This window comes from Mytilus californianus, unplaced genomic scaffold (genome assembly GCF_021869535.1).
Source record: "Mytilus californianus isolate M0D057914Y unplaced genomic scaffold, xbMytCali1.0.p SCAF_11, whole genome shotgun sequence".
Taxonomy (NCBI): Eukaryota; Metazoa; Mollusca; class Bivalvia; order Mytilida; family Mytilidae; genus Mytilus; species Mytilus californianus.
The window spans coordinates 40,217,201-40,230,699 of NW_026262593.1; the positions used below are offsets into that span (position 1 = coordinate 40,217,201).

Below are 13,499 nucleotides of genomic sequence, written 5' to 3' on the forward strand. Positions count from 1 at the left end.
CTAGTGGTAGGTCAATGATATTTGGTATGCAAATGTATTGGCATTGGCAAGTTTCATTTCCATGGAGATTATATAACCCCACCCCCTAATTATGGTTCATTGACTTTGAAATTTTTACATAGTTTACAAGTTGATGTTTGTGTTTAGGTTTGTTTAAAGGGAATGACTTATGAAAAGTCAATGGTTTGCAGTTGTATTAGCATTGGCACATCTCATTTCCATGGAGATTGTTTAGCCCTGTACCTTCAGTCATGGTTCATTGACTTTGAATATTTGCATAACTTACATGTTAAAGTATTGCTATTTTAATTTCAACATTTGCATTATCAAAATAACAAATAGGCGAGACATATCTCTGTATTAACAGTTTATTTTATTTTTGTTCAGAAATCTTTCATAATCTATCATACTGTATATATAAATTTGTTCTAGTACAATACTATTCAGTGGGACAAACATTTTTCTGGAGTGTTTTTTGTAAAGGAGAGTAGAGCATCCTTGTCTATTAGACACATCATATTGTTTTATTATAAAATAGGTAGCAATTCCAAAAGTATGGGGAGCGACTTACACAGCTAATGCCTTCAATAGTTCCTTAGAGAAGATCAAAGATGCAGGGAGTCGTATTGTCTGGATGTTTGTTATGCCACCAGTCAGCTATTATTTCATGAGAGAAGCTATTGAGTAAGTCTCAAATCTTGAATACTGTGGGTTCATTTATTTTCGTGGGTACCAATTTTCTTGGATTGAGAAAAACTTACACTTTCGTGGATATTTAATTTCGTGGTTTACCAAAGTCTGCATGCAGGCCAATGGAAAATTTGTAATTCGTTGGACATTTAAATTCGTGGTTCACTTGTACCCACGAAATCCACGAAAATTGGTATCCAACGAAAAATAATGAATCCACAGTACTTAATCTTCTAATAGCAAGGCTAAATTGACAGAAGACCAATAAAAACAGTTCTATGTTAAATGAAACTGGTAACCCTGTATATACCAGATAGCGGGTTATTTTAGCGGGTGTAAAATTTCGCGATTTAGGGGCAACATAGTATACGAAAAATTTTGGCGGTTTTTATTTTGGTGGATTCTTAAATCCCAATTAAATATTTTGGTGGATACTGAAATTGTTGCAGTTAACAAGTTGTAAAACTTGACAAACAAGTGTCAATTGTTATGGTTAACATACCTTTTTTTTACCTGAATGACGTCTTATTTATTGATTAGATTCTGATACATTTAATCATTAGAATACCGCTAACTTAGATATTTGTTTCAGGTATTCAAACGTGTTGTAAATATTACGATTGATTAGTTACGAAATTTACCGGACCTTTGATGTACTATCTAATTAGGTTACAAAATTATCATGAGTGTTTACAACTCTTATATAGTGTGACACTAATTAATAAGGGTAATTACCTGATAAGAGTACCTTTAATTAACACTTATTAATAAGGGTATACACACCTGGAAGTCATTTTATAAAATACATTTATGTACAATGCCCTTTGACATTTATCTTGTTAAAACTAACATATACCGTTACTGACCTGCCAACAGGAAAAAATACATCGTTTACAAAATCCTTTACCCATGTTAACTTCGAAACTACCCAACTTATGCATAATTTTTTTGCGGAATTTATTTTCACGATTTTTCGTTTATCCGCCAAAATAAGCGAAAATAAACACCCCGCAAAAATAACCCGCTATACGGTAATAGTTAAGTTTTACATGGTCCTGCTGTTTATGAGATTTATTTTATTGCATATAATGAAAAAGTTGCACACACAATCACTTAATTCTGTCTGTGCCAAGTGCAAAATTCCTGACCAACAAAATAAATGTTGGCCCACCAATTCATTTGTATTTTTCTGACCGATTGTCCCTGGTTGTATCCACAAGGTATAATGAAAATGTCTTGCAAAACTTTCTATGTCCTTGGGCTATTCCAGAATTAAATGCAAAAGGGGGGAGCGATGGATGGGACCTTTTATGACCCCACCGCCCATAAAATAAAAATGTTCATTTTGAGTATAAGAGACACCCTTTCATAAGAGGACAGCTAGCTCTTACAACTTGAAATGGTAGACAAACATTTTGATTGTTGATGTTTAACTCCACTTTAAGCACTCTTTAATTGTATCGTGGAGGTAGCTGGAATACCTGGAGAGAATCACCAACCTAAGGCAGGTCAACTGGCAGTTCTAGTCAATTAAGATTGGAGTAAAAGGCACTGATATGAGCCGTGTTCTAACTCACAACCTCAAGTGTTGACAGGCTAGTGGTAAATTATAGATAACACCTAGACCACTTGGCCAACAAGGCCCTGACAAACTTTTGAAATTTACCAAATAATGAGGAATAAGAAGTGATGAGCTGACGGAATAGGTTTTATACTTGAAAGCCAGGTGTAGGAAGTCAACTCTTTCAAGCTATCTTTTTATTATTTATTTTACGAAGAAACTGATAGAAAATAGTCAGGGTATCAGTGTATTCTCAACTTAATTTGATAATTCATTTTACAGTAAAGGAATGGGTGGTATAGATGGATGGCAGTGGAACATGTTAGGTTTATTTGGATGGGCCTTTCCTTGGGCTAACCAAGGTCCAACATGTATGGGGGTAAGTATGTTTACAGTTATATTTTCTCTGCTAATTTATACACTTATTATAATTATATATTGTCAAGTATTTGTGTTCAGTAATTGCCCTAGTTCAGGGCTCTCTCAAGAGTTCAAAATCTGTGCTTGAAACACCAAATCCAGTATTTTGATTGGTGAAATTCTCAGCGTACTTTTTATGACCGCAAGGCTAGATATTCACACATTATGCTGAACTTTGTAGCAGAAATATGATGTATGCTGGTTAATGTAGAATTGAACCTAGGTGTTGATAAATGTTGTACGACTCAATAGAATGTAGTGCATTCTGTGTGATATATTCATCAGAAAAAAATTTTAACCACTAGATCATGTTTTGAACAGGGTGCTGAAGGGAATTTTTCTGACATTTATAAACTAGTCTTGTTATGTACATTTATTTATAAAAATCTTGAAAATCTAAAATCAAATATTTTTTCACATTTCTATATTTAAGAACATAACCTGTTCACAAGGTTGGGTCGGTGGCCACTGTTGGATTGTGGGATATGATATGACTATGGAGACACCAGTTTGGAAAGGCCTGATAGAGAAACATCGTCATGCCTTCAGGAAGGATTACTTTGGAACTGTTCCTAAACTGCCTTTCACTGAAGTGAGTTTTATATAAGAACCAAAAATTGTAAGGGCTGTTCCATAAAATCATACATGGGACCCAAGGAAGACACTTCCAAATCGCAACTATGGGTGGGTGTCATCTATTGTTTTTGCATAGTGGAAATGTAAGTGAAATTTTGATTTGCCTCTATTGGTGGTTACCCCATTTTTAAAGTGTCTTCCTTAGGTACCATGTGTGTTTTAATGGAACAGCCCTAAAGACCAAATAGTATCTGATATTCAACTTCTGTTAATTCAGAAATAATTGCGAGGTTTTCATTATTGGGAATAATGTGACTGGGTGAGTATTGCAAAAAATAACTTGCATTCAGAATCTGACACATATATTTGTATGCAGCTTTTCCTCTAATGGCAATAATTGTTCTCACATTTTCGTCTGTCATGTGGAAACGCAATAATTTCTGACTTTACAGCATAGAAGTATTCGAGGTTCTTTAAAAAATCTACAGAGGATTCACCTGAAGTAAAAAAAAAACCAAGTTTATTCCAACTATGGCAACTAGAAACAATCCTTGAAATTTGTTTCAGATTTTATACTGTTTCCTTTTCATTAGTGGCAATTTGTGATATTTAGGGATACTTATTTTCTTGTACATTAATTCATAATTTTCTTAATATTAACATTATTACTTGAAACATCTGTCAGATGTTTTATATTTAACAATGTTAAAATTAGACATAATTGCCAATGAGACAGCTTATCCTACAGAGTCTGAACTTTCGGAAATTTGGAAATTCTAGAATATGATAAAACCTGGTGTCTTTGAAACTTAAACTTTTTTTCATCTTATGAACATTAATACATAAGTAATCAAGAGGTCCTTGGTATTTTGTGTAAGAGCTATTCCAGGAAAAATGAATGGGGGTTGGACAACAATTTTTTAAAACCCCACCACCCATAATATTTTTATTTTCATTTGTATTGTATTTTCTTCCACCACTATTACCACAGAAAAAAATATCAATCCTTCCATTTATTTATACCCCCGCTTTAAAAAAGTTGGGGTATACTGTTTTACCTCTGTCTGTCCGTCCATCCGTCAGTCCATCCGTCCCATGAATATTTTTCGTCGCATCTTTCTCGGGAACTACATCATAAGGATTTCTGAAATTTGGTTTCAGAGTTTATATATACCGTGTGATGTGTTTTCAGATTCATCACTCAACAACTTCCTGTTTACCGAACACTTACATATTTTTACACTATTAAAATTATCCAGTGGCAGCGGGGTATCATCAGTGAGCAGTAGCTCGCAATTTCACTTGTTGTTCATGGAATCATCCTGAGGCAAGACAGGTTCTATTTCTAATTTTGTTTATTTTTATTTCAGATTCTTGCTGAATATTCCTTAGCATATGATGCTGTCCAAATGTTTGGAATTGCCATGTCAAAATTGATTAATGAATCAATGACTATAACAGGACCAAGACTTACAACGGAAATAAGAAATGTAAGAAAAGTATTTATAGAATCTAATTGCATTTATTTGGAACGTTATGTTCCATAGAGGGTAAGAAGGTTTTCTATATGAAGGAAAAGTTTTGAAGAATCTTTCCACTGATATGAGGATCTGGATGGGGTATAAAGGTTAGAGAATAATGCACCAATAATACAGAAAAATTTGCCAAAAAAAAATTAAAGAGCAAAAAACCCCAAAAAAACAAAAAATAGAAAATAATTAGGTTTTAAAATATAAAGAATAGAGAAAAATGACAAAAAAATTTAAAGAATACAGAAATGAAGGACCCCATCAAGACCTTCATATATAAATATCACCATTGAAGAATTTTTAACCCTTTCAACGCTACACAAAAAAATAGAAAAATGGCTGCTGCTGCTGCATTTTTTTTGTGTTCATTCATTAGGCCCGAGAACACAGTTATTTCGTAGTGCATTTCTTTTAGACAATAAATTCAAATTAAAAAAATCGCACCTGCTCTATCTCAAAAAGATTTTTTCAGTGTAGTGTACTACTATTGATACAAATAATATCAAAATTATAGAAACTTCTACCAGCTCTAACTCAAAATATTGACAATTCTGTGTTAAGGGGGGCTAAAATTCAGTTTGACAGCTTCAGACATTCTAATTTTTGACCTTTTTTAACTAGACCAAATCACTACTTAACATAAAGATTCAGCACCCAAACTTTTTTAACATGTAATTTCATCCCCTTACTCAATATTTCATGCATAAAATATCAAGAAATAAATTGGGAAAGTGTATCAAAAAAAAATGCAAGTTATACACTGTTCACACTAGGAACTATATTTGTAGACAACGAAAACCAAAGGACGATAATTGTGTCCTTGGACCTAATAGGATAGAAAGACTTGACCAATTTTAATAAAACTTGGCATGACCTAAGCTTAGGCAATTATAAGATAGTTGGCCAAGTTTCATGGCCATAGGATATATATTATAGAAACTAGGGCCATTTTAATATTGAAATTTGGATGTTTATTTTTGACGTTTAAATCAAATATTTTCAACTGTCAAGATTTTGGCCTAAAAAATTTAAATATTGCAAAAATTTGCTTTTTAAATACTCTTGAATTTAATATAATAAGTATTAAAAGCAACGGAACACTCATTTGATTTATCAGATTTATTACAGTTATTCAAAAGTCAAATTTATATGAGCCTGTGCCTGAAAATAGAGATTTTCGAATTAAGGGAAGCCTTACATAAACATGCATTTTTTTCAACCAATTTGAAGTTTTTTAACCATACACTGTTCTTCCATATATATTAAATGTACTTTGAATATAAAGAAAAGTTACAAAAAGCATACCACATGAGTATAAAATGGTCTTAGGCCATGTAAGACTGAGAATTATTTAGAGTCGATTTAGGCCGTAGCCCATATTTACATATAAAAATGCACACAGAGGCTATAAGAAATTGAAATTTGTTACTTTTTGCTCATTTCTATGCTAAGATGTCATGATACAAGAAGTCTAATTGCAAAAGGACTCTTGAATTCAACTTTTTTTTGCAGACAGTATGGTCTGATGACCAGTTTTTCACTTTTCAATGGAAAACTTGCATGTAGTTTTAGTCTCATTTGGCATATATTTGAACCACTTACTATCCTAAAGAAGAAAATTATGGTAGCATATGAAATGAATAGGGTGTACTGATCATTGTAAAGTGGTTTTTTTACAGATTTAGTGAAATATTTGTGATGGACTACAGATTTTATGTACAAAGCTCTTCACATTTCACATACATCAAACAGGCCGTTTAACCAGGGACATAAATACAAATATTCTGCACATTTTTTCTGTGATAATCTACTTTTCTCTAGATTCCAAGTTCACAAATGGTTAATTAAATTTGATTTAAGCATAGAAACACAAATATCAGGAACATAAAAAGCTGTCAGATAGAAAGTCAGCATGGCTCTTAGGCATAAAATGGAAACTGCTTTAAAATGCTTATTTTAGCCGTATAATGCCAAAATGGGACATTTTAACAGAATTTCTGTCAAACAAAGATGTAAATCCTTTACTTTTATTGAGTTTGACAAATTGAAACCAGTAAACCATTCAGGAAAGTTGCCAAAGTACAGAATCTACATTTACGGAATTCATCTCTTAGGCCCGAGAACACAGTTATTTCGTAGTGCATTTCTTTTAGACAATAAATTCAAATTAAAAAAATCGCACCTGCTCTATCTCAAAAAGATTTTTTCAGTGTAGTGTACTACTATTGATACAAATAATATCAAAATTATAGAAACTTCTACCAGCTCTAACTCAAAATATTGACAATTCTGTGTTAAGGGGGGCTAAAATTCAGTTTGACAGCTTCAGACATTCTAATTTTTGACCTTTTTTAACTAGACCAAATCACTACTTAACATAAAGATTCAGCACCCAAACTTTTTTAACATGTAATTTCATCCCCTTACTCAATATTTCATGCATAAAATATCAAGAAATAAATTGGGAAAGTGTATCAAAAAAAAATGCAAGTTATACACTGTTCACACTAGGAACTATATTTGTAGACAACGAAAACCAAAGGACGATAATTGTGTCCTTGGACCATTAGAACATTATATTCCTTTTCAGACTGCTGTATCTTTTTTTATTATTAAAGATACAGACAAAGTTAGTGCATGAAAAATGCTCAGGAGAGCATGTACTGTAATGTTATGCAATTATTTTAGTAAAATTTTCATCAAACTACCTGCATTTTCAGGTAATTAACAGGTAAAAGGTGTAAATTATTGTATTTGTGTTGAATTTTGAATAAAAACAACTTTTAATCTTCATTTATTTTGTTGTTTTATCTGCCATATAATAAAGAAGACACCAGTTGCTCGATTTTAACGTATTGTAAAGATTTATGTGTAGTCTGCTATGCTTGATGAAACCTTTTTATTTGTTCCCCTTCCTTAAAAAAAAAGCAAAAGACAAGGTGTATATAAAACGGGGATGGAAATGGGTAATGTGTCAAAGAGACAACAACCCGACCAAAGAGCACAAAACAGCCCAAGGCCACCAATGTATACTTTAATAACATTACAAATAAAGCACCACAACAAATTTTAATTTTAATGGCGACAATGAAGATTTCAATCTGATAAGTCAATTTCAAATTGGGTATTAGACCCCCCCCCAAAAAAAAACACTTTAACAGAATTTAGTGTGTATGACTTCAAAAAAGTTGTGTCAAAATTTTGACTCATTTGAATAACTTTTTAAAAAGTTATATGCAATAGAAATTTTAGTCCATAACAATTAATGCAGGTGATGTATTTCTTTTGTTATTGGGTATATACATGTATTGAGATTCCATCACTGTATCAAGTGAGATACAATATTTCTACTCTTAAGAAATGACAGTGGCCATTTAATCTTTAAAGAGTTATGCAGGCGAGGGCATCTGTGATCACTAAATCAACTTATTCTAGATTTAGATTGATTGAAGTGTTACAATTATATTTTGATAATTTTGTAGGTGTATATGGAAAAGAGTTTAACTGGTGAGCTACAACTTAATGCAAATGGTGACAGACCAGGATATATTGGAGTCATTGTGAATGTGAATCCACATCCATTCTCCTGGCCAGATCATATTAATGCATTTCCACCCTCTGTGAGTATTGTAAAAATGCGTTTAAGGATTCTATTTTTGTAATGTGTCATGGATGTGGGGAATATAATTATAAACCTTTATAACAATATAAGTTTTAACTTGATCACCACGGTTAGAAGTGACCTAAATTTAATGTATGCTGACGGGAATAATTGATTGCTGAATACAGAAATAGGTCATTGCTTCACAAGTATGTGTAGAAAGAGGTTACTTTTTTAACTTATCAGTTTTTTTTTTATGATAACAATATTGTATTGATAAATAATATACAAGAAGATTCAAAGACAACAACACTTAGGCTATCACTAAGTTGCTGACTGCCTCGGGAGGCCGTGGACTGAATCCCGGCGGGGTCAAACCAAAGACTTTAGAATTGGTATTTGCTGCTTCTCCGCTAAGCACGCAGCATTTAGGGGTAAGAGCAAAGATTGGTCAGAATGGAGTCAGAAAAATGTGTCCAGGTAAGCTGACATGTGTTCCTACGGACTGTTACCTTGTGAACTAGCACGTTAAAATCCAGCTCAGTGTGTCTGTCTAGTACAAAGCAGGGTGAATAATCATATTACATTAACATGTTCTCGTCCTGAATATGCATATTAATTTGCCGCTGGACGTTAAGCAGCCATCCATCATCATTATCTAAGTTGCGGTATCTTTTATTGTGTCCACTAGTTTCGTCATCAGGACACTTACATAATGTAATAAATTATCTATTAAAGTACAACAATTGCGGGTTTGCCGATCATATAAAAAGAAGAAAGCCTTGTTTTTATTTCAACCGGTGAAAGTAAACCCACACATTTTATTTTTGGCCTCATCAGGGTTAATATCAGTCTTATAGCTTGTCTTGTCATCAAGACATACCGATTATCAGGTTGTCTGTATATTGATATTTTACAATATAAATATGCAGACAACCAGATAATCGATTTATTGGGTTGTATTTGTGTATTTTGCATGATAGAAACAAGTGTTTTCTTTGTTTCACAAGCGAACTGGAAGATTACTTGATAACTTCGGGTCAAACTTATCAACATCGGTACATACATTATGATGTCGCTGATATGTTTGGGTCAAAGTTATTAAGGCCATTCAACGTATTTGACGTCACAAAGCCGTGATATGCAATTTTATTTAGAGCTGTGCAGAGTGATGTAGGCAGAGGGACGACCCATAAAGGGTTAATATCAGTCTTATAGCTTGTCTAGTCATCACCTATACAGTATCAGTGCATATCAGTTTGACAACTATTTCAAGGCCCTGCCTCCTAGGTCATGATCCAGCAACTGAATTTATTAGAAATATTGCTGTCCATCAGATTGTCTTTTTTCACTTTTTCTGCCAACAGGCGAGACATCTCTCTGTGTCAACAATACTGTAACTTCCATATAGCGGGTTATTTTCGCGGGGTGTAAATTTTCGCTTATTTTCGCGGATAGCACAAAATCGCCAAAATAAATTCCGCCAATTTAAAAGTGTACATGCAAAGGTGTTGATAAAAGTTTTGAAGCCAAAAAAATAACCGCTAAAATATTTCGTATACCTTATTCAATGAAAATCGCAAAATTTTACACCTGCGAAAATAACCCGCTATACGGTATATCAGTATTCACATGTAACTTTTGAATCCACAAAAAAAATGTAGTTATATTTTTTTGGCCTGAAGACCTGGTTTTCACAGGCTTGACATTAATTTTACATCACCTAGGCTGGTGGGCCTGTTGTTAATTTCGTGAAAACTGTTATATATCTTTACAGACAGCCATGTTTACCAGAATGATATTTATGGAAAGTGATACAGCAACCTCACAGAGGGAATATAGCATGCAGGCTAAACGTCCAATGGATTTGATATACGGGATGGAAATAGCGAACTATACCATAGCATACACAAAATATACAAACTTAAGGCTGTAAGTGTATCGTGTAAATATCAACACATTTGTTGACAACTAGACATCAATTTTGTTTGTAATAAGGCCATGCAAAAAAGATCTTTGGTTTCCTATAACCTTTCTTGGTCTCTTTTTATCCTCATGGTCAATTTTTTTTTAACCAATGAAAAAAAAAAAGTGCAAAACTCTCTTTAAGGTCAAGGAACAGTAAATGGGCTATGTCACAGATTTTAGTGTAATTTTGCATGTAATTTAGTTTGGCTTGTTGGAACTATAACATAACTGAAAATCAAAAAAAAAATAATTATTTTCTGAAATATGACTGATGGAATTCTTTCAAAATAGTGAACATATGTATAGAAAGCACATAAAATTGGCAAACAACATTCTTAAATTTGTCATAAAATCATCAAATCATGTTTTCTTGATTGATTTCATGTTTGGTTTAAAAAATGTGTTGGTTTGCAAGTGGATATTTTGATTAATGTAGGTTGTAGTATAATCAACATATTATATTATATTATATTCATTAACAGCGTCTATGATTTTAGATAAATACACTTATATGACCAGGACCAATAAAAATATAATTATTGATGAACTCTCACTTTGTAGATTTAATGGTTCCCATGGAAGAATTGGAACATGGTCTTTAAAACTAGAGCAATTGCCATCAGCTAATGGAACAGCCATAACAGAAGAAATAATCGAAAAGAGTGTGGCCCCTTTCTATTGTACAGGAGGGTGTGGGGGAAACAAGACTGATGATTTTGACATAACACTATATCAGTTTGGTCACTGTTCTCACTTTAATGTTTGCAAGTGAGTGTGTCTGTGACTCCTATGGTTAAGTTTTAGTATTACGCTAAATTGTGATCAGAAGGAGGGATTAATTACAGTTTGACTTTTCTTTATTTTGAGCAATATGTAGATATAAGAAGATGTGGTATGAGTGCCAATGAGACAACTCTACATCCAAGTCACAAATTATAAAAGTAAACCATTATAGGTCAAAGTACGGTCTTCAACACGAAGCCTTGGCTCACACCAAACAGCAAGCTATAAAGGGCCCCAAAAATTACTAGTGTAAAACCATTCAAACGGGAAAACCAACGGTCTTGTCTACTGTAAATTCAGAAATTATTGCGTGCATTTATTATTGGGATTTTGTCATTTTAGACTAAAATGCGATTTTAATTTTTGTGATATTGAGAAAAATCCTGTTTAATTCATATAAAAAATTTCAAAATGCGAGTTTAAATTATTGCGATTATAACCCTGTTGCATTTTTCACAATAATAAAAATATCGCAATAATTTCTGAATTTACAGTATATAAAAAACGAGAAACACTTATGAACCACATCAACAAACGACAACTACTGAACATCAGATTCCTGACTTAGGACAGGTGCAAACAATTGCAGCGGGTTTAAACGTTTTAATGGTACCAAAGGTCACCCTTATCTGAAACAATAGTGTAACATCACAACATAGAAAGATGGCTTATTCAACTGATTCCACTTCATACTAAAGTCACTTTACATATCGTCTATGACTATGCAGTCGAGGGAAATTTGAAACAAAACTTTGGTGAACTGAAAAAGATGTATAAAATTAATCAAGAATTATAGATCAGGGCTATTCCATTAAAATGTATGTGAGAGGGTAGGAAGGGACATTCAAAATATCCCTACAACCAAGAACCATTTTTTAGATAATTTTGCATAATGGTTATAGACACATACTGAAAAAAGCCCCTTGAACCACATTCAATATTTAAACTTCCCTTCCTACCCTCCCACATACATTTTAATGGAATAGCCCTCACTTTAAATAGTGGACGAAGTAGTTTATCGACAGCAATCTTAATAGCCTGACAACACTGAGGTTGTGAGGTTATGAGTTTGACTCTGAGGTTAATTCACTAAGATGACCAGTTTTCCTACCATATGAATGCTGGTTCTCTCTGGGGCATTCAGACTTCTTCCACCAATAAAAACTGGCCGTCATGATATAGCTAATAGTGCTGAAAGTGGCATTTAACACCAACAATCAATCAATCATTTATGTTAACAGAGTTGGTTTTCTACAACATTAGAAATTAAAAAAAAGGCAAGGATTCAACAGATTATCAAAGATCTTGTCTTCAACATCAAAGTCTTTGTTAAAAAAACCAACAACATAAAAATGCATGGAAACAAATACTTAAAAAAGCACTTGTAAACCTCTTTAACATAGTATTATATTTGAGAATGTCCATTTTCAAGACTGAATCTTTCTTAGCCTTGTAAGATATATATTCATGCAGTAACTACTGCAAATATATATATACAGATTATGCTGAAAGCTCAATTTTGAAACAATAAAAAACCGGATTCATTATAATTTGTGGGATACCAATTTCTTGGGTATGGGTGTCAACGTATATTTGTTCCGCCTAACAGAAGTTCCACTGGAAACTTTGTTATAAACAATGTCATAATATCTGTTCCTGTTGGAACAAATATTCTATACCATTTATTCCGTTAGGAACATTTACTATAATATTTATTCCAGTGGAAATAATATTCCATACTGTTTCCATTTGGAACTTATATTATGAAGGAACTTCTATTCTGTGACATAGGTAAACCATGAGTTTAATGGTCAATGAATAATAAATTTTCTAAAGGTTAATGGTTTAAGCAAGCATTTACAAAACACGAAATCAAATATCCACGAAAATACTATTGTTCTGTCACGGAATAGAAGTTACTTCATAATATAAGTTCCAAAAGAAAAAATATTCTGGAATATTATTTCCACAGGAATAAATATTACAGTATATGTTCCTAACGGAATAAATTGTATAGAATATTTGTTCGAACAGGAATAGATATTATGACATTGTTTATAACAAAGTTTCCAGTGGAACTTCTGTTAGGCGGAACAAATATACGTTGACAGTTCCACTATCAATGAAAATTGGTACTGACGAAAATAAATGAATCCACAGTACAATGTATTCCTAAATTTTTCATGTCCATGTTTCAGGTGTGATGAAGGTTACTATGGTCTGTCCTGTCAGCACATGACATGTAACTGTGTAAATGGACAATGTTATATTCCAAATACATGTGTGTGCGAGAATGGATGGACCGGAGTTAGATGTGAAGTACCAATCTGTGGGTAAGTGTATAATACATTAATACTGGTAGCTTTTTTAA

The 13,499-nt window shown here is 32.9% G+C and overlaps 1 protein-coding gene across 1 annotated transcript in view; it reads left to right on the forward strand.

Annotated features, from left to right (window-relative positions):
- Window positions 1-13,499, forward strand: part of LOC127720912 (uncharacterized) — a 98,792-nt gene that overhangs the window by 43,429 nt on the left and 41,864 nt on the right. The window contains exons 13-19 of the mRNA XM_052227650.1: window positions 539-684; window positions 2,534-2,630; window positions 4,618-4,737; window positions 8,259-8,396; window positions 10,155-10,309; window positions 10,907-11,113; window positions 13,327-13,461. Coding sequence (XP_052083610.1) covers window positions 539-684; window positions 2,534-2,630; window positions 4,618-4,737; window positions 8,259-8,396; window positions 10,155-10,309; window positions 10,907-11,113; window positions 13,327-13,461 — 998 coding nt within the window. The remainder of the gene's footprint in view (window positions 1-538; window positions 685-2,533; window positions 2,631-4,617; window positions 4,738-8,258; window positions 8,397-10,154; window positions 10,310-10,906; window positions 11,114-13,326; window positions 13,462-13,499) is intronic.